At 30.4% G+C, this 22,872-nt stretch overlaps 6 protein-coding genes and 1 long non-coding RNA gene across 12 annotated transcripts; 3 read left to right on the top strand and 4 right to left on the bottom strand.

Annotated features, from left to right (window-relative positions):
* Positions 1–373: 373 nt before the first annotated feature.
* Positions 374–2,162, bottom strand: U2af38 (U2 small nuclear riboprotein auxiliary factor 38). Its single transcript, XM_029323099.2, has 5 exons — positions 1,959–2,162; positions 1,720–1,807; positions 1,430–1,496; positions 1,026–1,314; positions 374–912 (listed from the first exon to the last, which is right to left on the bottom strand). The coding sequence occupies exons 1-5, from the start codon at positions 2,000–2,002 to the stop codon at positions 678–680; spliced, it is 723 nt and encodes a 240-aa protein (XP_029178932.1). The 5' UTR covers positions 2,003–2,162; the 3' UTR covers positions 374–677.
* A 416-nt stretch (positions 2,163–2,578) lies between these two features.
* CycG (cyclin G) lies at positions 2,579–13,423 on the bottom strand. 3 transcript variants are annotated; one of them, XM_029323033.2, is made up of 7 exons: positions 12,970–13,423; positions 6,836–7,101; positions 6,290–6,703; positions 5,836–6,081; positions 5,406–5,623; positions 5,253–5,324; positions 2,579–5,128 (listed from the first exon to the last, which is right to left on the bottom strand). In XM_029323033.2, exons 2-6 carry the CDS (start codon positions 6,983–6,985, stop codon positions 5,279–5,281), a joined length of 1,074 nt encoding a protein of 357 aa, XP_029178866.1. In that variant the 5' UTR covers positions 6,986–7,101; positions 12,970–13,423; the 3' UTR covers positions 2,579–5,128; positions 5,253–5,278. The 3 variants fall into 3 exon arrangements, with proteins under 3 accessions (XP_029178866.1, XP_029178868.1, XP_029178867.1); XM_029323035.2 differs by having other exon boundaries at positions 5,253–5,321; XM_029323034.2 differs by lacking the exon at positions 12,970–13,423 and adding an exon at positions 10,051–10,520.
* Positions 10,593–11,748, top strand: LOC114946510 (uncharacterized). Of its 2 annotated transcripts, none has more exons than XR_014926388.1 (3): positions 10,593–10,791; positions 10,909–10,968; positions 11,438–11,748. It is a non-coding gene; the product is annotated as an uncharacterized LOC114946510 (long non-coding RNA). The 2 variants fall into 2 exon arrangements; XR_003822630.2 differs by lacking the exon at positions 11,438–11,748 and adding an exon at positions 11,059–11,210.
* Positions 13,424–13,488: 65 nt separating the features above from the next.
* Positions 13,489–15,170, bottom strand: LOC114946509 (putative glutathione-specific gamma-glutamylcyclotransferase 2). Of its 2 annotated transcripts, XM_029323037.2 has the most exons (3): positions 15,045–15,170; positions 14,625–14,901; positions 13,489–14,338 (listed from the first exon to the last, which is right to left on the bottom strand). In XM_029323037.2, exons 2-3 carry the CDS (start codon positions 14,757–14,759, stop codon positions 13,811–13,813), a joined length of 663 nt encoding a protein of 220 aa, XP_029178870.2. In that variant the 5' UTR covers positions 14,760–14,901; positions 15,045–15,170; the 3' UTR covers positions 13,489–13,810. The 2 variants fall into 2 exon arrangements, with proteins under 2 accessions (XP_029178870.2, XP_029178869.2); XM_029323036.2 differs by lacking the exon at positions 15,045–15,170 and having other exon boundaries at positions 14,625–14,968.
* On the top strand, positions 14,724–19,615 carry LOC114946506 (tRNA (34-2'-O)-methyltransferase regulator WDR6). 2 transcript variants are annotated; one of them, XM_029323031.2, is made up of 13 exons: positions 14,725–15,127; positions 15,411–15,600; positions 15,672–15,842; positions 15,927–16,074; positions 16,136–16,360; positions 16,441–16,852; positions 16,967–17,107; positions 17,259–17,653; positions 17,732–17,914; positions 17,993–18,510; positions 18,601–19,040; positions 19,122–19,287; positions 19,381–19,615. In XM_029323031.2, exons 1-13 carry the CDS (start codon positions 15,058–15,060, stop codon positions 19,427–19,429), a joined length of 3,108 nt encoding a protein of 1,035 aa, XP_029178864.1. In that variant the 5' UTR covers positions 14,725–15,057; the 3' UTR covers positions 19,430–19,615. The 2 variants fall into 2 exon arrangements, with proteins under 2 accessions (XP_029178865.1, XP_029178864.1); XM_029323032.2 differs by lacking the exon at positions 19,381–19,615 and having other exon boundaries at positions 14,724–15,127; positions 19,109–19,205.
* Positions 19,616–19,744: 129 nt separating this feature from the next.
* On the top strand, positions 19,745–21,594 carry LOC114946513 (trafficking protein particle complex subunit 31). The gene is made up of 3 exons (XM_029323041.2): positions 19,745–20,033; positions 20,120–20,429; positions 20,596–21,594. The coding sequence occupies exons 1-3, from the start codon at positions 19,867–19,869 to the stop codon at positions 20,692–20,694; spliced, it is 576 nt and encodes a 191-aa protein (XP_029178874.1). The 5' UTR covers positions 19,745–19,866; the 3' UTR covers positions 20,695–21,594.
* ND-B15 (NADH dehydrogenase (ubiquinone) B15 subunit) lies at positions 20,964–22,838 on the bottom strand. The gene is made up of 4 exons (XM_029323042.2): positions 22,760–22,838; positions 21,914–22,102; positions 21,204–21,347; positions 20,964–21,119 (listed from the first exon to the last, which is right to left on the bottom strand). The coding sequence occupies exons 2-4, from the start codon at positions 22,043–22,045 to the stop codon at positions 21,051–21,053; spliced, it is 345 nt and encodes a 114-aa protein (XP_029178875.2). The 5' UTR covers positions 22,046–22,102; positions 22,760–22,838; the 3' UTR covers positions 20,964–21,050.
* Between the last annotated feature and the right edge of the window lie 34 nt (positions 22,839–22,872).

The following is a 22,872-nucleotide window of genomic DNA, read 5'->3' as shown; positions in this document are numbered from 1 at the left end:
TTTATATAATGTGTGACTTATATTTGGTTGGCAAATATAATGAGAAAACTGAAGTAAATATAATAATTGTTTCAAAATGCGATTTAAGTTTAAGATAAAATATTCAGATAACTACTCGACATGAGCGAAACGTAATTGTTACTTATTTTGACAAAAAATTCAATAACGATGTGTGCGATTATAACAATGCTTTTCGCCAAAGATCACTCATAATATATTTAATATACATATATACATATATATATACACATATATTCGTATATATGTATATTTTTCGTTAAATTTATAAATATATAACTCTGTGTATTGTTTTTCATGATATATTTAAGTTCGTAATTTATATGTGAAAATATAGCAAAACACGAAATATATATATATTTCTATGCTTATATTTTATTTGTTTCTGTCATTATCGCACAGAAAAACTGTATTCATTCATAATTTCGGGATTACTTAATAACTAACAAGAAGTTTATTACACAGCACTGAAGAATACTAATTCTAGTATCGAGATTACGTGTGTGTGTGTGTGTATATGTATATATAAATATATTAATAGGACGATATGGTCCGGCACACACAAGAAGACAACGTTATTGACGTCCAGTCTTTCCGTTAAATCAAGAGTTCACAAGTATATTCGGAATGAATATTCGTATAAACATAATTCGCTACAATTAGTATCTTCCAGATCGGCCGTCCCTACCTTTGTCGTCTCTCTTCCGGCGATCCTTGGATCTCGATCGTCTGTCGCGCGATCGCGATCTGCGCTTGCGATCTCGGCCACGCGATCGCGATCGCGATCTGGAGCGTCCTCTGCCACTCTTCTTACGACTGTACAAATAACGACGTAGCTCGCGCGAGATGGGCTTCAAATGCATGAAGTTGCAAAATCCAGATCGCGTGCATTCTCTGAAAGAATGAAAGGGAGACGATTAATTTTATTCTTTATCAGAAATTTGTACAAGATTTATATAAATATATATATATATATATATATATATATATATATATATATATATTACCCCATTTCATATTGACGACAGCAAGCTTCTCTAAAATCTGTTACTGGCGAAAGTTCAGCATAAACAGGTCTGCCTCCAAACCAGCGATTGTTCAAATCATTCACAGCTCTTTCTGCATCTTCCTCTCTGCGAAACTTGATATAAACATTGCCCACTAAGTGATCACCGAGATTGTCACATACATTCATCTCTTCGATCTCGCCATACTTGTCTTCACATTCGACAAAAACATCTTCAAAGAAATTGTCATAATGTTCTTGCATTTCTTCATCTGATACATTTGCAACCACTGGAAAAATATTAATGAAATAATTTTTTTTCAATTTAAAGAGTTTAATATCAAGACTTCTTGAACATAAATCGATAATAATAGAGTTATATTTGTAAAATTGTAATCGACTTACAATGAGATCCATCCGCACTCTTGGCAGAGTTTTGAGGATTTACATACAGGTTTTGAAGCAAACATGTCTAAAAAAAGATACAGTTTATTTAAGTATCAATATTAAAGAAATATTCTTAAAAATATTTGCAGTCACATAATAAAATTTAAATTTTATTGCAAAGATAATAATAGAGTGAAATAAAAACTGGAAAATTAATTAAAAATAAAAAGTTTAATAACTGCATGTGTACATAGGTTAGAATAACTAAATCATGAATTAATATTACTTATTTAATTATCTCTACGCACCTGGCTGAATGTCGGCTTGTTGTGAATTCGCGAGCATCTGTCACCGTGACGACAGGCGCCAATTTTGAAATAAAAGGAGCAATTTACTCTAAAAAAGAAAAAAGAATAGGTTAGTAAAGTTTATTCTCGTTTGTTTCTCTCTCTCTCTCTCTCTCTCTCTCTCTCTCTCTCTCTCACTCTTTCTTCCACAAACACATATAAGTTAAACTTGTAATTTCGCTTGACAACAATTTTCTTACTTGTCTTTCTCGGTTCCGAAGATAGACGCTAGATATTCCGCCATGACTTACGTCGACGTCTCTCAAATTTTATTATCCTTTCTTCTCGAAACGATCGAAAGTCGCCGGCAGTGAACACTTTACATACATCTATCACATACTAATTCACTGATTACCGGAAGAAGACACGCACGCTGACACTGACGTCAAAATGGCGGCAATGCACGTCCATAGATATAAAACAACAAGAGTGTCCTCCGCAATGAAAAAAACTCGCCGAAGATTATCATGAAAGAAAACAATATGGCTGCTACTAGGAGCCAATTAAAAAGCAGGAAAGCAATACGAAATTTTTGCGGGAATTTATGAATTTCAACAGAATGAAGAAATTGACTTGAATTGAATTGTTTGATCAGTTATAAATATTCTTATATAATTTTATTATAAATGGACTTTGTATGCATTTACAAATTTGATTTTCGTCACGATAGAATAATAACAGCTTATATGCGAGATAACTTTTTTCTTATTTTTTAAAATAAAATATATATTATAATATCTCATTATAAACGCTTCTCTTTGAAACGATTATCATTTTAGTTTCAATGTCGCAAAAGGAAAAATTGAAAAATCCTAAAACCTTGACTTATATACATGTTACATACACATGTCAATCTTATAATTACAAAAAAATTACAAGTTAAAATTGTATGAACATAACATTTTGAAATTCATCAATGGTTACAAAATTTGTTATATCCTAGACAGTTTTAAAAGTATAATACAGGTAAAAATCGCCTGTATTCCTCTGCGCAATGATTTTATGAGTGGCATTTTGTGTGATACATATTTGATGATAAATATTAACAATACTATGATAATGATTGATCATAAACACATACAGTTGAATCATTTAATATTTTCTGTCCGTCATATGTGTATGTGTTATGCAAATCATTTGTATATAAAAAGTACATAAAAACAAAACTTATATATTAAAAAAAATAATAAATTTCATGTTTATATAATATGTAAAATGCAAATGTATCATTCGACTTTTTACATGTTCTACAATGTAAGAAAATATTTTCCAAAAAACAATGTTAATAATAGAGATGACAAACTTATAACTTATAATACTAACAAGTAAAAATCTGTTTCTTGAAATATAAACATCATATTTATATAAAAATTTTTAGATGAAATTTGATCTGTAAAATAAATAGGATATATATATACATGTGTATGTAACAAATAGAATTATTTCCATGAAAAAACTCTATATGCAACACCCATACTACAAATTCAAAAATGTAGTATTATATATCAGACTTTTTCTCGTTTTTGAAATCTAAACTATTAAATGGCTATGCTGCACTTGTATTTTATGTATTCGTAGAATATTCTTGCTTTCAGTTAGAAAATCAGTGATTAAATACTTTCCAAATACTTTCATAGTGTCTGGTACGTTACAAAAACAGAGAATAAAATTTGGAATAAAATTTGGTGTATTTTGATGAGAAATGCCATGAGGCATAAGAGAATCGTATGTTCACAGATCATAATTAGAAATGAACTTATGACTAGCGTAAACTGGCTAAGATCGAAGAAAGTAATTAATTTTTTTGCTTCCTTTATCCCTCTTTTTTATGGAGTTCCCACAAGTTCCCCCAAGTTGTATGAGTTATCGTGAATTACAAAAACGATCACATATATCGTTTTGATACGTATGAGAATCTACAAGAAATAAATACAAAAATATACATAGACCGTTTAGTACATGAAAGTTTTTAACGCATTTTTATCGAATAAAATTATTCGTTCGCTCAATTTATGACGTATCGTTTGCGTCTGTCCTTATTATTACATTTCTCTATTTTTCTCACATATCGGTACTGTGAGAACCAGTTTTAAATTCATAAGAGAAAAACGGCGATAGATCAGTCACAAAGTAATTTCGCATTGCATTTCCTTGACGCTGTTATTGCGATTCATTAAACACAGAATTATGAAAATTAACAGATATAAAGAAACTTCCTATTATTACTATGAGAGTAATTTCAAAATGTATAAATTAAATCCAAGTGTGCATAAAGTGATTTCTTATAATTAAAAAATGATCATATTGAAATATCATGTTTTTCGACAAATTATTATACAATTGTCAATTAAAATACGGCTTTTATAAAAAAGATAATATAAATTATTTGTAAAATACACACATAAATTACGTTTTCTTATCTTCCGCATTAAAATTGACAATAAAATTCATCTTGGACACTTTAATTTATACATTTGTGCATCTTGAAATATCGCTGAATAAAAATAGAGAAATACACTCGGTATAATGTACATTTTATCGACTATTTCACTCGATACAAATGATAATGAAAGAAAAGCAAATATTTCGAGACACAGAATAAAACTAAACTCAATAAAACTTTTTTTGTCATAAGTTTCAGCACGTTTAGCAATTTTCTTGTTGATTATGTCAACTAATATATCATTATAATTTATTTTCCGTTAATAATAATTTTGTTATACCTAAAAGTCTCAACATTTCCACAATTTTTTCCTATTTATACTTCTTTTTTATAGTTTTTCCTCTCATTTAACGCATTTCGCAAATATATATATAATTTTAGCAATGTATTAATTCCCCTAGATAATACTAATTAAATAATAGACATTATATCACATTAATTTCAATGTTTCTTTAAAGATAATTTTGTTGTTGGTACTGCTCTTCACAATGTGTATCTGCTTTCTCTCTCCCCAACTTTCTAAGCCCCTTATATAAAAACAATTAATTCGATTTTACCACCGGAATGGGGCTTAAATCTTGTCTCTTTTGTAAAAATTAAACTACTTACACAAATATTTTGAAATATACGCAAAGTAAAATAAATGAAATGAAAAAGTAGAGATTAATATATGACGTGATAATCATATCTTACGTATTGGCAAAACATACGTATGTAACTGTTATTTAGCAAGGTAACAGTAATTTATGTTCCACCAATATGTATAATCTCAGCAAGTGATGCAAATGATATATCGAAGAGAAATTATTACGTAGTGTGATGTGTAAGTCGACATTTGTACTCCCGAGCCAAGCTTTGATTGTTGTGCCGGATAAACTAAATCTTGCATTTTTGTTTAATATCCCAGACAACTCCTAATGCCGCAGCCTGAAAATATATTCAAAGAGAAATGTAAAAAAATATATGCGATAAACTTATTCCAAAAAGATTCATAATAATTTATATTTAAAAATTGACCTTAATAATAAAATAACATATAGAAATAATGTACCTTAAAAACAAACTGGCGATGCTGTATTAACATCTCTTATTTCCACGGCGCCGATATTTACGACTTTTCCTGCTTAAGGAAGAATTATATATTAATAATTTTCTCCACATATTTAATAACGTATATTTTTTAATAGCAATCTAAAGTAGATACCTGATCTTGTTCGGAGATGGAACTGATGGAACATGTTCCGCGATAACGGGTAGCACGGATGTAAAGTTTTGAGACGGACGCAAAATAACTGCGGTTCGTGGTGACACTTTCCAAATTAACTTTTGTTTATGAGTTTTGTTTGTTTGCTCCTGAGCGTTATATTTGCTCAATATAGCGCTCACTGCCCCGTGAGTGGAGCGGAAACTTTCCTCTGAAATCTAGTAAAACAAATTGATGAAAATTAGTAAATAAATTATTTAATATAAGGCAAGGATTACTCTTTCCTTGCACATTTTGTTTTATTTTGCTTCAAGATTATTTATTTATTAAAATAATTCTAATTTTAATAAAAAGTAAAAGCTAATTTTTTGCACAAGTTTATCTATACAATATATAATTAACATGAAAAGAACTTTAGATGGGCACTTACATTGCATTTCTTTCGGAGTACCGCAGCAAACTGCATAAGCTCATTTCTTAATCTTTGATATGTCAGTGGGATGGATGCGTTGCGCGATAAATTATTAACAGTAGTGTCCGTATTCGCGTTCATCAATCGATTAACAGCAGCATCCAAGTAACTGCAAAGTACTACCAAAGCCACTTCGGACGGCCTGAGACTCGCGCAATTACCATCGCAAGCTACCATTTCCAATCTGAGAATCAATTCAGATTCCTAAAACGAAACAAACAATAGCTTTTAAGAATAAAATTTAATCGAGTTTGCGCAGTCGTCAAGTTAGGTGTATCTTTTTAAATAAAATTACACATATACAATATAAATTTAATAAGTGCGTCCAATTTTACTTGATGTTCAATATCCCAAGGATCATAACAATTATTTCATCTAATAGATAATAAGAAAAACGATAATGACAACTTACGTTGATGATACTGGCATACAAGTTGTCATGATGCAATTGTCTCGCCACAGCATGGAACATGTTGTTGAACAGCCGTATAAATGTCAGCGCCGTGATGGGTCGAGTATCGGGCGCCCGCTCCAACTTGTTCTTTATCACATCAGACATGCGTCTTAAATCGTCGGCGGTACATCTACATTGTGAGATCGAGACCACGTGGTCGGCGTTCAGGGGTTGCATCTGTTGAGCGGCCGTGTAAAAGGCGGATACGCTGATGCAAGCCATGTACTTCTGTTTCGCCTTCATTCTTGTCAGGAAACAATCCATCAGATTGATCGCCATGAAAAAGACATCCGATGGCAAGTCGTACATCACTTTCAGGCATCTTAGTATGTAAGCGGATTTATCCCGGGCGGCGATACTTATCTCGTTGTCCTGTAAAAGGTGTTCACAATTAATTATCAAAAACTATTAATAATCTGAATAATCGAAATAAGACTTAACTTCAAAATTTACTGCATTGAGTATTGTATTGAAAAATGTTGTCCATATGTTGTCGCTTCTTACCTGTATCGTTATAGGCAATTCATCGAGATTCGGCTGAAATTTAACCTCCTGGACGAGGTTCAGGACTAGGTCCTCTCGTAGTTGTTCGAGTGATGGGATTGCATCCGGTACAGGCAAGCCCGATGTGTCCATTCCTGCGGTGTGTGACATCGCAACAGCTAACTACACCGACAATCTGATTAGGACACTTGACAGCTAGGGATGTAGTATAGCTGATGAGAAGAATCACACAAAACAAGAATGGCCCAGCTGGCTTAGCCTTGTAGCTGTAAAACATATAAAAAAATATCGTTAATTTCATAAATAGATAAATCAAAAGATTTATATTCTGCAAAAAATATTTTTAAATCTAACAACATATAATAAAATTCGCAAATCAGATACTCCAAGAGAAATATATTTTATCACATTTAATTTAATAATTAACTTTTTTATTTTAAGTTCCATATTTTAATTTTTATTTCAAGTTAAATTTTTGTCTAATAAAAAAAAATCGGGAGCTGTAAATAATTTTCGTTATGCAAATCACACGTACAATGATTTTGTCAAAGATATCTTTCATGATCACGCCTACGTCATTGAAATAATCGTGCGTCATGCGTGAGCAGATTTACGATTATGCAAGGTCGACCGAGATCTTTTTCTTTTTTAGCACGACTGATCGTGTCGACGACATAAATAAAATATTATATTACGTGCTTCATGCATATACCGACCCAATTGGAAAGAGAGAGTTTCATGAATGCACGATTCTGATGAAGCACGTTCCTCGACTTTTCCTTTACTCTCGCGATCATCATCGGATGCAACAATGCAAGAGAATCGAATAAATATACGAAACGATTTAAGCAAAAAAAGAATGAACAAACTTGATTTCACGGTCACAATTAAAGTACACTTTCAAAAGCAAGGGCAAAGATTGCAATACATATTCAAACAAACTCCTACTCTAGAAGAATGTATATGATGGAATATCTAAATTTGAAATTATAAATGTCTATATTAATAAAGTCGATGTGGACATTACAATTCAATAAAATTTTTCTAGAAAAATATTTAAAAAATACATATATAAATTAGACAATATAACATAATTTAGGTAACAATTTAGGTAAATTATTATCACGATAATTTAACAAAATTTTATAGAAATTTGTATACACGAGATAGAATTGAATACGTAAAAAAATACACGAATAATAGAATTTAATATATAATATATATATGGAGGTCGATATAAGTTAGAAAATAATTTCCAAGTAATTAAGAGTTAAAGGTGGCTCGTTTTCAAATAAAACAAAATTATTGACGTTTATCGGTAATCTTACGTCATAGCGAAGATAGAAGAACAAAACTTCGAGAAACTTCGTCGAAAAAAAATGTGTATCGTTAAAAGTTGATTTGCATAGAAATCATCGACCATGATTTCACGGTCACGCATTGACTTTCGATCGCGAACCGAACGAGAGAGACAATGAAATATAATTATTATTATTTAATGATAAACATTCGTGCAAGAGATAAAAACAATGCAGCGAGATTAAAGCGACGTAAACAAGAACGAAATGTCAAAAACAAATATTTAAATATTTTTTTATCGAATATAACAAGATTGTTTAATGTGCAAGCACGTATCTGCATTTATCTCTTTCCCGACATCGCGTCAACATGCAACTTTATAATTACTGATTAAAAACAAAAGAGGAAAATGTGTTTCATTGGTTGAATTAAGAATTTTGAAAATCAAGGTCTTTAAAAATATAAATTATATGATTAATCCTGAAATCGCTACATAGAAAGAATTTGATTTCGAAATGAAAATTGTAGAGTTGCAGCTTTCTCTCTATATAATAGTAGTTAATTAACCATAATAAATTATATATCAAATGATGAATTTATTACACGATTAAATATTAATTGCTTTTTAATTTAATTCCAAGTACTGCCGGATTAAATGCTGATTGCCTAATTAATTATTTTCACTGATCCGAAAGATTGAAACACGAATTTCGTCAGAATTCTTATATAAGCAAATCGAAATTGTTGAAGAATTAGTTGATTATTTTCATTATTTTTTTTCAAAATAGATAATAAAAATTTACATATTATTTAGGTCAATTTATGTCCTCAATAAAATATAATGCGATCTTGTTTCAAGGTTCTAATATATGGCACACGATTCGACAAGGTTTGCATTCTGACGTAATGTTAGACGATCTTCTCTCACAAAAAGGCACGTCACAAAATTTATGCGTTGTCAGTTTTTCGTGATAACATCATCTTAATCATAAAAAAATGTTGCAACCAACGATAATAAAAATCGAGACGTAATGACATATGAACGTGAAAAATAAGTTTTAAATTATGATTAAAAAAGTAAAGAATTAAAATATATGTACATCATAAAATATATATCGATATATATTCAATAAAATAATTTTTAAACTTCTCTCTCATCCATCTGTTCATTGCAAAAAAATATATATTATACAATCTATTCTAATTTTTTTATCGAGCAGTTTTCTAGAACTGTCTTTTTTTAGAATATTATTGTAAATTTCGCTCGAATTAATCGACTCTCGTTGCAAGAATGAAAAGACTAGAATATTCTCGATGACATTCGAAGATTCCTTCGAATTGAGAACAAACGCGAATGTAAAAATATCGAATCGAGAACAAACACAAATGTAAAAATTGAAGCAAAACTAGCTGAAAAAATTCTCGCGTTAAATTATTGCACTATTCTGCGCTGCAAAGTTCATTAAACTAACGTGACATTAAATCATAGATATATAGAAGGTCACTGATAATGTGAGCCAAAGCAACTTTTATAATTAGTGTAAAGCATAAGTTAAATATAATTTAGAAGCAAACGAGAAATATCATTAGAAATATTCGCCAAAGTTCGTCGAAAAAATTCATGATTTCACAAATACTTTCACAAGTATTTTTAACATATTAGAGCGAATAATTTAGACAAGATTCGTGAGATAAATAAATTATAATATATTTTTCCTGCGTAAAACGAAATGCAATGAAATTCAAAATCGCGCGATTAAATGGCAATTAAATCTCGATGCAAAACTTGGCGGGAAAACAGAGCATAAACAATCTTCTCGCGATTCATTCCGAAGAAAGTGCATAAAAATGTATGCGATTCGCGCTACTTTGTTTATGGTAATGCAGAGAGAGAGGGGAACAGAGAAAATACTCACGTATATCACAGCAAGTATGTGGTATCTCGTTAAACAAAGACATACATAAGGCACGATGAGAGCAGCTGATGCAACGCGAGAGCTGTCAAACTCGCTGTCAAACTGGCTTTCGGATGCACTTTTGCGATCAGCAAAAAATAGAAAATAAAATGCGTTTCTACGGATTTTTGACATTCTTCTCAAAAATTACATTTAATCACTTCTTTCTCTCCTCGCGAAAACTGTCAACCCCGATTTTTTCATCTTGATAACACGAGAAGAGATTTAAATATATCTTCGAAAAAAATACGTCACAAAATACATATGTATATATATGTGAATGCACGTGCGATATGTATTTACAAATGCAACACTTCGCAAAAAGTGCGCTTAGATGTGCCCTCGCGAACAAAAGAAACACACACAGGTACGCCAACTCACTTATTTTGTGCGTAAAAAAATAAAACTGACAGACCGACTCACTCCGAGCTAATGCGCATATGCGTGACATTGCGTGACGCGACGCAGAGAGGGCACTAGGAGTAGGGAGTCGAAGGCCGAAGGTGACCGAGCGCGCGCGACAATGCCCGAACGCGAAATGCGTAGAACAATCATCTCGTGTATTTGGGAGTGAGAATGTTGATGTTTTATCTCCTTCTCTCTCTGCACTATTCTGGAGCAGATTTCAGAGAAGGAATATATATTGTCTTTCGAGGAGTAATTAAACGTATAAGGATGGAAATGACACTTGATGAGAAATACGTAATTAAATTAATTATAAATTAATCATAAATGCGAAATTAATAAACAATCTATATTGTTGAATTGATATCGTAATATTATTTATTCGTGGATATCACGAATTTAATCTGGTTCTAGATGGAATTCTAACAATGTTCCTTTATCTACTCTGAACGTGAACCATTTATATGTAAATATGTAAGTTATAAAAATATGTAAGTTTGGAATTTGTAAATCAGTTAAGAAGTGGATTAGGAGAAGAAAACAGGATGCTTAAAATTCTTTTAGATTTCTTTCGGAAGAACGAGAAAGATGTTTGTGTTATATCGAAACTGCACTTTCGCAGAAAAAAATTCAACGACTAAATGTTAATAAAATCGTATTTTTTTTATCGAATATATAAAAAAATATTTTACATTTAATAGGAATTTTATAAGCAACTCATATAATATTTAATTTTGCTAAATATTTTTTTATTATTATAATATATATATATATATAATTTTAAATCGTATTTTTTTTATCGAATATATAAAAAAATATTTTTTATTTAATAAGAAGTTTATAAGCAACTCATATAATATTTAATTTTGCTAAATATTTTTTTATTATTATAATATATGTATATAATTTTCGTACATAAAAACAAAGTATTTTCGTATCACAGAGAAGGTTAAAGGTTACGTCATCACTGTATACACTACGAGAGTTCAATGCACCCGGATTTCAGTGCAATACCGACATAAACGTTTATCGATTTTCCTACGTTACACACAAGTTACAAGATGTAATATATATATTTTTGTTAAATGCAAACAGAGCAAATATGTCAATTGTATGTATATAAAATGAATGCATGTTATATAATAAATAAATCAAACAAGAGATAAATATAATAACTGCAAGCAATGGTAATTAAACTAATAGAAGCAGCGATAACCATTAACATCATTAATTATCACGAGTATTAATTAATCACAAAATGACGAATGAGTGAATTTTATCGCGCCCATTTTTATTCGTCAATCATATATAATTAATTCACGCGACCTTTCCGCAAGTGTCATTTACCACTTTAATAATAGCTGCATGTCACAAAAGGGGGAGCATAATTAATTTAGAATTAATCTTAAAAATATAAAGAAGATTGCTTTACGTTAGAATCGGCAAACCTCTATTTAAACATATAAAAATCAATGTTAAAAACAAGTTTATCATAATCTCGAATAATATTTTTAATTTTACTCATCACATATGTTTCGTTATTTTGTCTCTCTTTCTTGTAAATTTAAAACTGCATCTGGGAAAATGCATATCATTAATATAACTGTAACGAGATACCTAATTTTTTTAAAATATGATTTATGGCGAAAAAAATCTATTCTATAGCTAAAAAAGTAGCATATATATTTTTTTCTTCTTTTCTTATTTTAAATCTAAAAAATGTAGCTTGTGATGTATTTATAGCTCCGTTTTCACGCCATTGTTGCTGTTTTGTCTGCTCTCTCTCGATTCAAATTAAAATGCATATACATATATTCTCTTTGTTTTCACAATACATTAATTTCATTCAACTGGAAAAATCAGTGATAGACTAAAATTAGCTTTGCCGAGAAAGAGGAATAAACTAGAGATAAATCTCTGTGTTATTTTCGCTACATTAATTATACGTGAATTGTGGGAAAGCTGTTTATTTTAACAGTTATTTCGTTTACAATCGAGAAAAGCATTCGCGACAATAACTCATAGACAAGTATGCAATGATGCAATAACCTGCATGTATCTAGCCTTATTTGTCACGCAAATGAATGCCCAATTATCATAAACAATAAAAGCGATCTTCGTTATTCCTCTCAAATATCAATATTTTTTTTAAATATGCAATTTGAACAAGAGAAAGGATCTTTTTATAACATAACCCTTTCCCTGCACAAAGAAATGCAACTGAGTGCAGCTAAAGTGATATTAGATTAAAATCAAAGATAATTAGGTCTGCAAATTTTTTGCTGCCCTTTTCATGTTTTAAAGACAGAGGATGTATATTTAGATATGAAAAAAGAAGAGTGACTACAGAAAATATATGTGGGAAATATACGCCTAGTAATCATTCAAATTGACCGAAACATTCCTGAGAAAATGGGATATGTTCTTTCATCGTTCGTAAATTCGCAGCTAAATTAATGGCAAAAGATCACTCACCCGGATGCGTCCGAAACGTCTTCACGTCAACGGATCATCCGATCTTGAGGCCTGCGTCTTGTTTCTCGGTCCAAGAGGATAAACAGGAACCAAACGAGGAGGTTCTCTACAAACTGATCGGAGCTGGCGACGGTTTGTCGAACGATACGAAGTTGCCTCTTCACCCTTCCCCCACTTTTATTGCGCCGCCAATTTCAGCTGATCGGCGAAGCAGCGCCGCCATCTCGCGGACGCGTGACGAACTATCGTTTGGCGGGAATTTCAAACTTCTTCGAATTTCTTCTTTTCAAATAACTTCAATTTTTTCTTACTAACAAACTTGTTAATTTAACTGTTCGTAGAAACGTTTATATAAAAGTTAATAGTCTAAATTGTTATTGTATAATTGTAATATTTGAGAAAATCACTTATATAACCTCGTTAATATATGTTTAAATCATTTTTCATATGTAAATTATAACTATCTTATCGTATGAAAATATGATTTATTTTGTTAATAAGATAATTTATTCTTCATCATTGATGATCAAAAATGCTCATGTTAGCAATTTTAATTAAAATGTTATAAATTTTCCTATTACATTATTGCTTTAGACAATGCACACAATGTTGACGTTTCTTTTTATTTCTCAGACAATTGCACCAACAATCTCGACTGATTAACTTTAATTAAAATTACCATTAAGCTTTAATCATATGATAAAAGAACTAATATATTTGTTATATAATTCTTTATATAAGCTCTAGAGAGAAAATTAAATTAGATGCGTTTGGAAAAATTGTTGATGCAATTGACCATATTTTTACTACACTCCAATACACCATTTTATATCATAAATTTTTACGAAAATTGATTTAATTCTTGTGATTCATTATCTCTTTCCTTTTCCAGTTGTTTTACAGCTCTTTCCAGAGCAAACAGATGTTCGTCTTGTACACCAGGAGCTATTGTACGCATGGCGGATGCTAGTTTGCAGAGATATTCAGTATTGGAACCACTAATACCACGCGAAACCAGTATATGATTCGCAATGATATCTATATTCTCTGTACCAGCGAAATTTGGATTATCTTCTTCACCTATGTAAATGGTGAGGTAGAATGGTGCTTCGTTCGAAGTGATTGACAAAGATGTTGTCGAGATGCTCGTGAGATCACTCGAAAAGACATTGGCGTTTGAGCTGCTTTGGATAGATTTAGAGAAATCACAGGGATAAAAAAGGACGGTTTTCTTCTTGTAACCACCTTTCTCTCGAAAATCCAAATGATTGACCACATTGTCTATGTTCTCCGTGGATATCTTGTATGCAACTCCCCATACCTTGTCATTGGCATCAGTAGAAGCGAGCAATGTCACTACACGTCCCGGCTAAAGAAACAGAAAGAAAAATTAGATATTTATATTTAATTATATTTGATAGATTTATTATATTTAAGCAACAAGAGAATCACTGACACTAAATCTTGGGAGTGCATTCTAAGCAGCAGCATGCACTTCTTTAAGAGAGAAATATTAATTTAAATAATTAGAATAATTATATAATTAAAAATAACAATTAAAAAAAAAAAAAATCATATATATAATTACTTTAAATAATAAAAAAGATAAATGTAGAAATGTTAAAATTATTTATTTTTTTCCAGGAAGAACTCACTCTGTTAGGCACCCCTCTGTGGTCGGTGCTTTTCTGGTAAAAGCGCCTAATATATCCCCTGATGTGACCGACGAGTTTCTTCTCGTAAGGAAAGTCCGCTTTCCATATCAGAGAGCCATAACCAAACACCCACATGCTCGCTTGTAATGTCCGCGTGGGACAGCTTTCTCGTCGACGATAAGAAAAATTACGTCGCACGCCAGTGCGGACTCCGTCTGACGTTTCGAATGACAGGATCGCCTTTCAGTGCCGCAACATAATTCACCGAATTATCCACCTGGAATTTATGCCCCATGTTATCACGTCTGACGCGTGCCGCCACGCGTACATAACCTTTTTATCGAGATCTCTCTCGAACGTCATCTCATGCAATAAACTGACGATGCGTGTTTTCTTATCGCGAAATAATTTTTAAATCACCGAATGCGAGAGCATGATGATTTCCAGACTGTCACGTACGAACGTCCTCGCTATACGATGCCTAGAGGATCTCGTCCTCGTGGGTTAGTCGAAATGATAATCAAATATTTTTTTATTCGTCTAATAAAGTGTCACAAAATTGCTCACATTTACATTTGACAGATTGTAGAATATTATATATATATATATATATATATATATATATATACTTTATATATATTAGAAGAATATTAAGATATTAATTATATTAAGAAGAATATTAATTATAAGAATATATTAGTAGAATATATATATATATATATATATATATATATATATATATATATATATAATTTATCGTAAAGCATTTATTTATTATTGATACAGGTATGGGACCTACACTTTGGGTCTTTGAGCACTCCAAGTTTTGTGAAAATTATGAATTAAAAGAGAAATTGGATTGTCTATACCCAAATAATATACATGGCATTGTGGTGGGACCTAATAATAAATTAGCTGTATTTGGTGCTAAATCTATATGTATTTGCAACATTGTTAATCAAAGAGGAGAAATAACGTGAGTATATTTAAATATATATAATTGAAGAAAACTTATTTTGTACGATAATATATTATCTTCTATTGCAGATTTGTAAAACAAAGCACTGATCAATTAAATGACTGGATAATTGCTGTAGAATGGATATCTATTAAGGAACAAATGCAATTGGCAATTTTATTTGCCCATAATTATTTATGCATATACAATATACTTGACAAATCTACTCAAGTTGTGCATTGTACAGAAAAATGCATACTGTATCCTTTTGTAATTTTCATTAATTCTTGCAGAAATAATTAATATTTATCTGAAATATGGTAATTTTCTTAATTAATATATAGCTATGGTGGATCTATATCAGGAACTTGTCAAGAAAATCTAGTCATTTTCAGTGGAACAGTATTTCAAGAAATTTTAATATGGAAAATAGATAATAATTATGATATTAATGAAAGAATGCCAGTTTTGCATCGCTTAATAGGACATAAGGTTGGTACAATTATACTTAAAGGGACAAGCAAATAAAAATCTTATACAATACTTATTCTAGGGTGTGATTTTTTCTGTTATTTATGATTCATGTTCACGGCTTATTTGTTCCACATCTGATGATAGAAGCGTCAGGTTCTGGAGAATGATAAAAAATGAGAATCCTGAAAGCAATAATTTGAATTGGAAGACAGCAAAAATAATCCCAGTAAAAACAATGTTTGTTCATTCAGCAAGAGTTTGGAAAGCTGTAATCAGAGATAATATTGTTGTGACAATAGGAGAGGTAAAATTCAAATAATATATAAAAAATTATAATTTATTTTTATATTTTCTGTTGTTTCTATTCTTCTGTTCTATGAATAGGATTCACTTATATGCACATGGTCACTCTCGGGTAATTTACTTAGTAAAGCTCATCATGGATCACCTATATGGAGTATTGATATATCTAAAGACAATAAAAAGATATTCACTGGTGGGGCTGATGGATCTGTATACATGTGGCAAACTGCACACCACATTAATCCAAAAATAATTTCTCTTTCTACTAATGATACTCATAACAATCCTAAATGTATATCTTACTTAAGGAATGGCACACTATTGATCTTTGATGAAAATGGAATGCTATTTTGTTATGACAAAGAAAAAATGTTACATACAAAATATTCTCTATGCTCAGAAATACATCGCAGCTATTACATCATGCAAGTTTCTTCAGATCGTTCTTTTGTTGCATTTGCATCTAGAGAAGGATATGTAATAATATATCAAGGTATGAACATTAATTGCAATATAAAAATCAAAATATAAATAATTTTTTCTATAAGTTATCGTTACTTTTACTTAAATTCTCCTTTAATCAGATCATTAAATTAAATTGTATTAGCGGATTTTGTTACCGGATATGTACATCGGATTATCGAAGAAAGAATAATGGAATCACAAATCTTTTCCTTACACTGGTTGGGATATACTAGCTTAATAGCATGTGGAGCAAATGGTCTTTTGAAAATGTTTACAATTGAAGGTATGTATATTATATATGTATATTATATATATATATATATATATATATATTTTATATATATATATATATATATATATATATATATACAGTTATGTTAAATATCTGAAAATAAATATCTTGTTACTATTGCTTAATTATTCTTATTATACAGGTAGAATTCATATAAATACACAGTTTATATTACCCTCCAGTAGAGAACGTTGGCTAACTGCAGCTACAATTTACAAACAGTTGTTAGTATGTGGAGATAGAGCTGGGAATGTTTATGTATATAAATTGAATGAACAGGCAAATGGGAATATTGAAAAACCTGTTCAAATATTCAATAGAGTTCACGGTAAAATAGGAGTCCAGTCGTTTGCTATTTGGGAAGAAAAGTTAATGACAACTGGACGCGATGGAATATTGAGATTTTACGAACTGAGTAAAGACGACACAAAGCCCTTATTAATGTTGCATAAGAAGAAGATGCCAATAGACTGGATCAGTGGCATGTTAAAGTCAGCAGATGGACACTGTACTCCTTTTATATTAGGTTTTAAGGAGGTATTAAATAAAATATATACATAAAATAAATATTAAACATAGAAAAACTGAAAAAAAATTATAATTATTTTTTCATAGGTGGAATTTATAATATATAATTTGTCGACTGAAAGTATATTAATTAGAGTTCCCTGCGGTGGTGGTCATAGATCGTGGGACTGTATGATATTAGATGAAACAACAAGTTTTATTTATATACAAAACAAGCAGATTTATGTTTTTGATTATCCTTTATCTTCGGCGTCTTCTCCTATTTTACAGGTATGTATATAATATATACATAAATTGTTTAAAAAACAACTATGCAAATCTCTAAATTGCTATTTTTTCTTTTTCTAGAATGGTTTTCATACAAAGGAGACATATTGCTTGCAACATATTTCAAAACTCGGTCTTTTTAAACAAGATATTTTCATATCTGGTGGGGAAGATTGCACTCTTCGTGTTAGTTCTATTTGTGAATTGTTTAAAAATAATCCTCACAGTGTCTTCCATAATTTAGGAAACTTTGATGGTCATCTTTCGGGCATAAAATGCATAAGCACTGTTAAATTAAAAGAAACTGATTTAAGTAGCAAATATTTAGTTTTTTCTGGTGGAGGAAGAGCACAACTGAAGATTTGGGAAATAAGACTCAAAGATAAAGATTGGATATCATCAAACGATTTATCATGTTCTGATTTAAAATCTCATATGCTCTATGGACAAGATCAATATCGTAGAAAATCTTGGCAGGAATCGAAGCAATCGTATATTATTGAACCAGAAACGCGTTATATGGATATTTGTACATATTATTCTTCTAAGAATGCTAATCATGTGTTAATCTTTATAGCTTGTGCAGATGGATACTTAAGGTAATTCGATCTACTTGATCTTTTTTTATTTATTTACTTGAATTTATTTACTTCATGCTAATAGAATAATGTTGTAATTTTCTGTTATAGATTATTCCTATATAATATCAAAACCAATGACATATGTTTGAAAGTATCTACCAAATACATAGACCGTTGTATTTTGAAGATGTACATATTATTGCATAAATCCAAAGTGGTCATATTAACAATGACTACAGATGGAATATTACGTTTTTTCAATTTTACCGATACAATTTCGAAAATATACAAAGATGCAAATATCGAAAACCAAGATATTATAGATTTTAACGACAGTCCTTTCTCAGAATTAAGCTTGCATCAATCAGGGATTAATTCTTTCGATTTAAAGCACATGGATGAGGATAGATACCTCTTGGTCACTGGAGGCGATGACAATCTTCTCAATCTCGTTTGCTTTCAACTTTGCATATCGGAAAATAATATCTTGTCACTTTTAACATTGTCTAAATGGAATACAGCAACTGCACATTCCGCACAAATCACAGGTATGTAAATACAATATTTTAAGCAGAGAATATAAATTATACATTCCACAAGCTAAAAATTTATAAAGATGATACCAATAGGTCTGAAATTTAAAGACGATGATCAAATATGCAGCGTGGGAATAGACCAGCAAGTTATCATCCATAGTTATTCATGGTCTCATGGAGTCATATCTGCAAATATCTTAAATCAAGTATTTACATCTGTCACAGATGTGCAAGGCATGGACTTGTGGCCTTCCAATGAGTAAGTTTAAGAATTTGTCGAATATCATTAAATTTTTTTGCTTCATCCTGATAAAAAGAAATATTAAAATTGATTTTATGTTTTTACCAACAGCAGTGTCTTGTGCATATATGGAAGAGGCTTTGAAGTACTATCCATCTAAAAAAATATAAGAATTCTTATTTGCATAAAATTTTTTATGCAAATATTTTTACACAATATCACAATTATTAAATTTTATTTATTTTTATATAAACTCAGGGTATTATATATGTAAATATAATCTAAGGAATCACATTAGATTATATAATGGTAGTAATATAATTATATTATAATTTACTTTTTTTATTCTATTTTTGGTGTGAATGACGAAAACAACAGACTAATTATGCAATTATTATTATTAAAAAATTAAAAAAAAATAAAAGATATCCGCTTCCAGTTTTAAAATAACTTCACGTTGTCTCCACCAGATGTCAGCCTGTGTTAAAAAAAGATGGCTATATTCACGAAAACATCGATTTGACAGCTATAATATCTGATAATAGATACATTTGTATACAAATAATTACAGGATACATAAGAAATAATTATTTAAAAATGTCGAGCATCACGATATCAGCGATAAGACCACGGACGAGTATCCTCGACAAATCGTTGAGCAAAGGCAAGGGAGAGGTTAGTCTGAGCTGTTTTGCCCTCTTGTTCTCCGAACTTGTACAATACTGTCAAAACAGAGTCTACACCGTTCCAGAGCTACAAAATAAGTAAGAGAAACGAATTTGATTTTTCCTCCAAAAAATTATTCCAATGACATTTTTATTCAAGTGTTATTTATCTGTCATGATCATAGGCTGGCGGAGATGGGAGCAGAAGTTGGACATAGAATAACAGACTTGCTCGTCATGCGAGAGAAGAATGGTAAACGCGAAATAAAACTGCTCAATGTGTTGTTGTTTGTCAAAAGTACAATGTGGAAGTCCTTGTTTGGTCGAGAAGCTGACAAGCTGGAACACGCCAATGATGATGAGCGTACTTATTATATCATTGAAAAGGAATCTCTGGTAAACAAATTTGTGTCGGTGCCCAAGGACAAGGGAAGCTTGAACTGTGCCTCCTTTGTCGCAGGTATCGTGGAGGCTGTGCTTTGTGACTGCGGCTTTGTAAGTAATGTCTCTTTCCATTTATCAGTTTTGAAATTTAGGAATCTTCAATCTTCATTGTGTATCTTTATGGTGCTGAGATATTTACAAAAACATGTTTATATTATGAGATATTTACAAAAACATGTTTATGTCATGAGATATTTACAAAAACATGTTTATGTAGCCTGCAAAAGTAACTGCTCACTGGCACAAGGGAACCACGTACATGGTTAAGTTTGACGATGCTGTTGTTGCACGTGACAAGCAACTTGAAGATCGGTAATAAAAAAGAAAAATGATATAGAGAGAAAATATGTAATTTATCTATATATAAGTTTATCTTAATTATTAAAATAAATCGATAAGGTCCTCATTAATCAAGTTAAATACACATTTTGTGTGTTTTATATTTTTAAGGCTGGCTTTAAAATATAATGTCTTTTTCTTTTTGAATTAATTGCATTTTTATAATAATGTGTTCTTATAAAGATTACCTTCAAATCTTTTTTTTTTAATCTTAGTCTCTTTCTAATGTAATATTTAAAATTAGTATTGTAGTTTGATAGTTTATTTCACTATACATTCCAGCGATACATTACAACTGTGCTTATATTTTGCTAAATATTTCTACAACTATATCTAAACGAATTTAAATTCTCTGTCTGCATAACTGACTTGCCCAGTACGATATAAATGTTCTTTTGCATCCTGCGGGAAATATAATATCTTAATATTGCAGTACATGATTCATTCTTTATGTATCATGATTTTTTTACAAATAATCCAGCTTACCCTTCTTTTTTTGAGAAAATATGCAGTTAAAATAATAGAACTCGCAAGAAATCCCACTCTTGTAACATAATTTAACACTGTAGGTACAAAATATTTTTCTACTGATGTTTTTGTCGCAGCAAATCTGTGTAATCCTGTGTCAAACTATATACATAAGAAATTAGTAATTATGACAAAATATTCAAAATTAATTAATTCGTACATTATTAAAATGATAAAAAAAAACATTTTTAAACTGACACATTACTAAATTAAAAGACATAAGATAGCTCCTGCTATTCAACGAACTTGTCAAGCCTATTATGTAATTTCTATATGGATACATTTATGTATTGTAAGATACAAGCACACAGTTAAAATATTATATACGTTTATATTTATGACTTATAAATGAACTTTTTCCTATCTTTCTTTCTTCTATCGTCATTATACTTGCAATACATTACTCTTATTTTAAAAAATATTGAAAAAATATTTTTTTTTCTAACGTACCATAAAAATCAGAATGTTGCATTTATTAAAGTTTAATAAAAATTTGAGGGACATTACGAGTTATTATATCGTGCATAAATAAATAAATAAATAAAATATTAGATAGAGTACTGCGAGATAATTAATAGACTTTTAATAATAAATATCGTATGCGGCGAAGATAAATATACATTCGTAGAGGTTAAATTCTAGATTTTTCGTGCACATATAAAACGTACCAGGAGACTCTTGGTCGGATGTCCCGAATCCTTCAGGTATAATTCACGCAATTCTCTCCGTTTCGCGTCTCTCCACAGCATAATTTCTCGTTGTTCCGGCGTGACATTGTAATATTCCTTCTTCGGGGGCATGATTAACCTCTCTTCAATCTAATTCCTGTTTTCTTACGAACGACTTTATCGACCGCTCTGGAATGCGCGAGGCATGAAATTCCGACTTGCACGTCGTGTCAAAATATTTATTATAAGTATTAGACAAACAAATTTTCCAAACTAGAAATATTCTGCGCGTTTTATCTCATTCCTAAAATAATAGATATCGCAATCATTCTCTATGAAATAATTTAGAGTATAATTTCTCAGAAGCTAAATCAAATTAATCAACTATATATCCACTTTTCAAAAATTTTTCCATTTTTATTGTAGCAGTATTAAAATTAAGAATATAAATAATAAAAGTAGTAATAATTTTGTATCATTTTATTAGTAATAATTTTAATTATATTTAGTTAAATTTATTACAGAATAAAAAATTAATAATAAACTTAATTTAATTTTTAAGAGACAAATTATAAGTTCAATTAAAGAATAATAATAAATAATAAAATAAAAGAACTGATAAATATAAATACAAAAATTCCCGCCTTATTATTACGTCATCGATAAGTTCCTAAAACGAGACGAAAAACAAGAAATAATAAATTATAAGAAAGTTGCGAAAGTGCAGTTAATCAATTTGATGATTTCTGAGAAGCTATGAAATGATGCGTCGAATTAACGAAGCATGACCCGTCATTGATATTTACCGTCCAAATACGACGCAATAATATATAATAATATACATACGATAAGAGGAATTTAATCGTAAGCGACTTTGATCGCGAGTTATCGTTTCCGCCTTCAAAAAGTGCCATCCTGCGCAGCTAGCTTCCCCTCGTGAGAAAGAAGATTACAAGAAT

The sequence above is a fragment of the Nylanderia fulva genome, unplaced genomic scaffold (genome assembly GCF_048542155.1).
Source record: "Nylanderia fulva isolate GAGA-0341 unplaced genomic scaffold, ASM4854215v1 Scaffold9, whole genome shotgun sequence".
Taxonomy (NCBI): Eukaryota; Metazoa; Arthropoda; class Insecta; order Hymenoptera; family Formicidae; genus Nylanderia; species Nylanderia fulva.
This window is presented reverse-complemented; position numbering and strand designations above follow the sequence as displayed.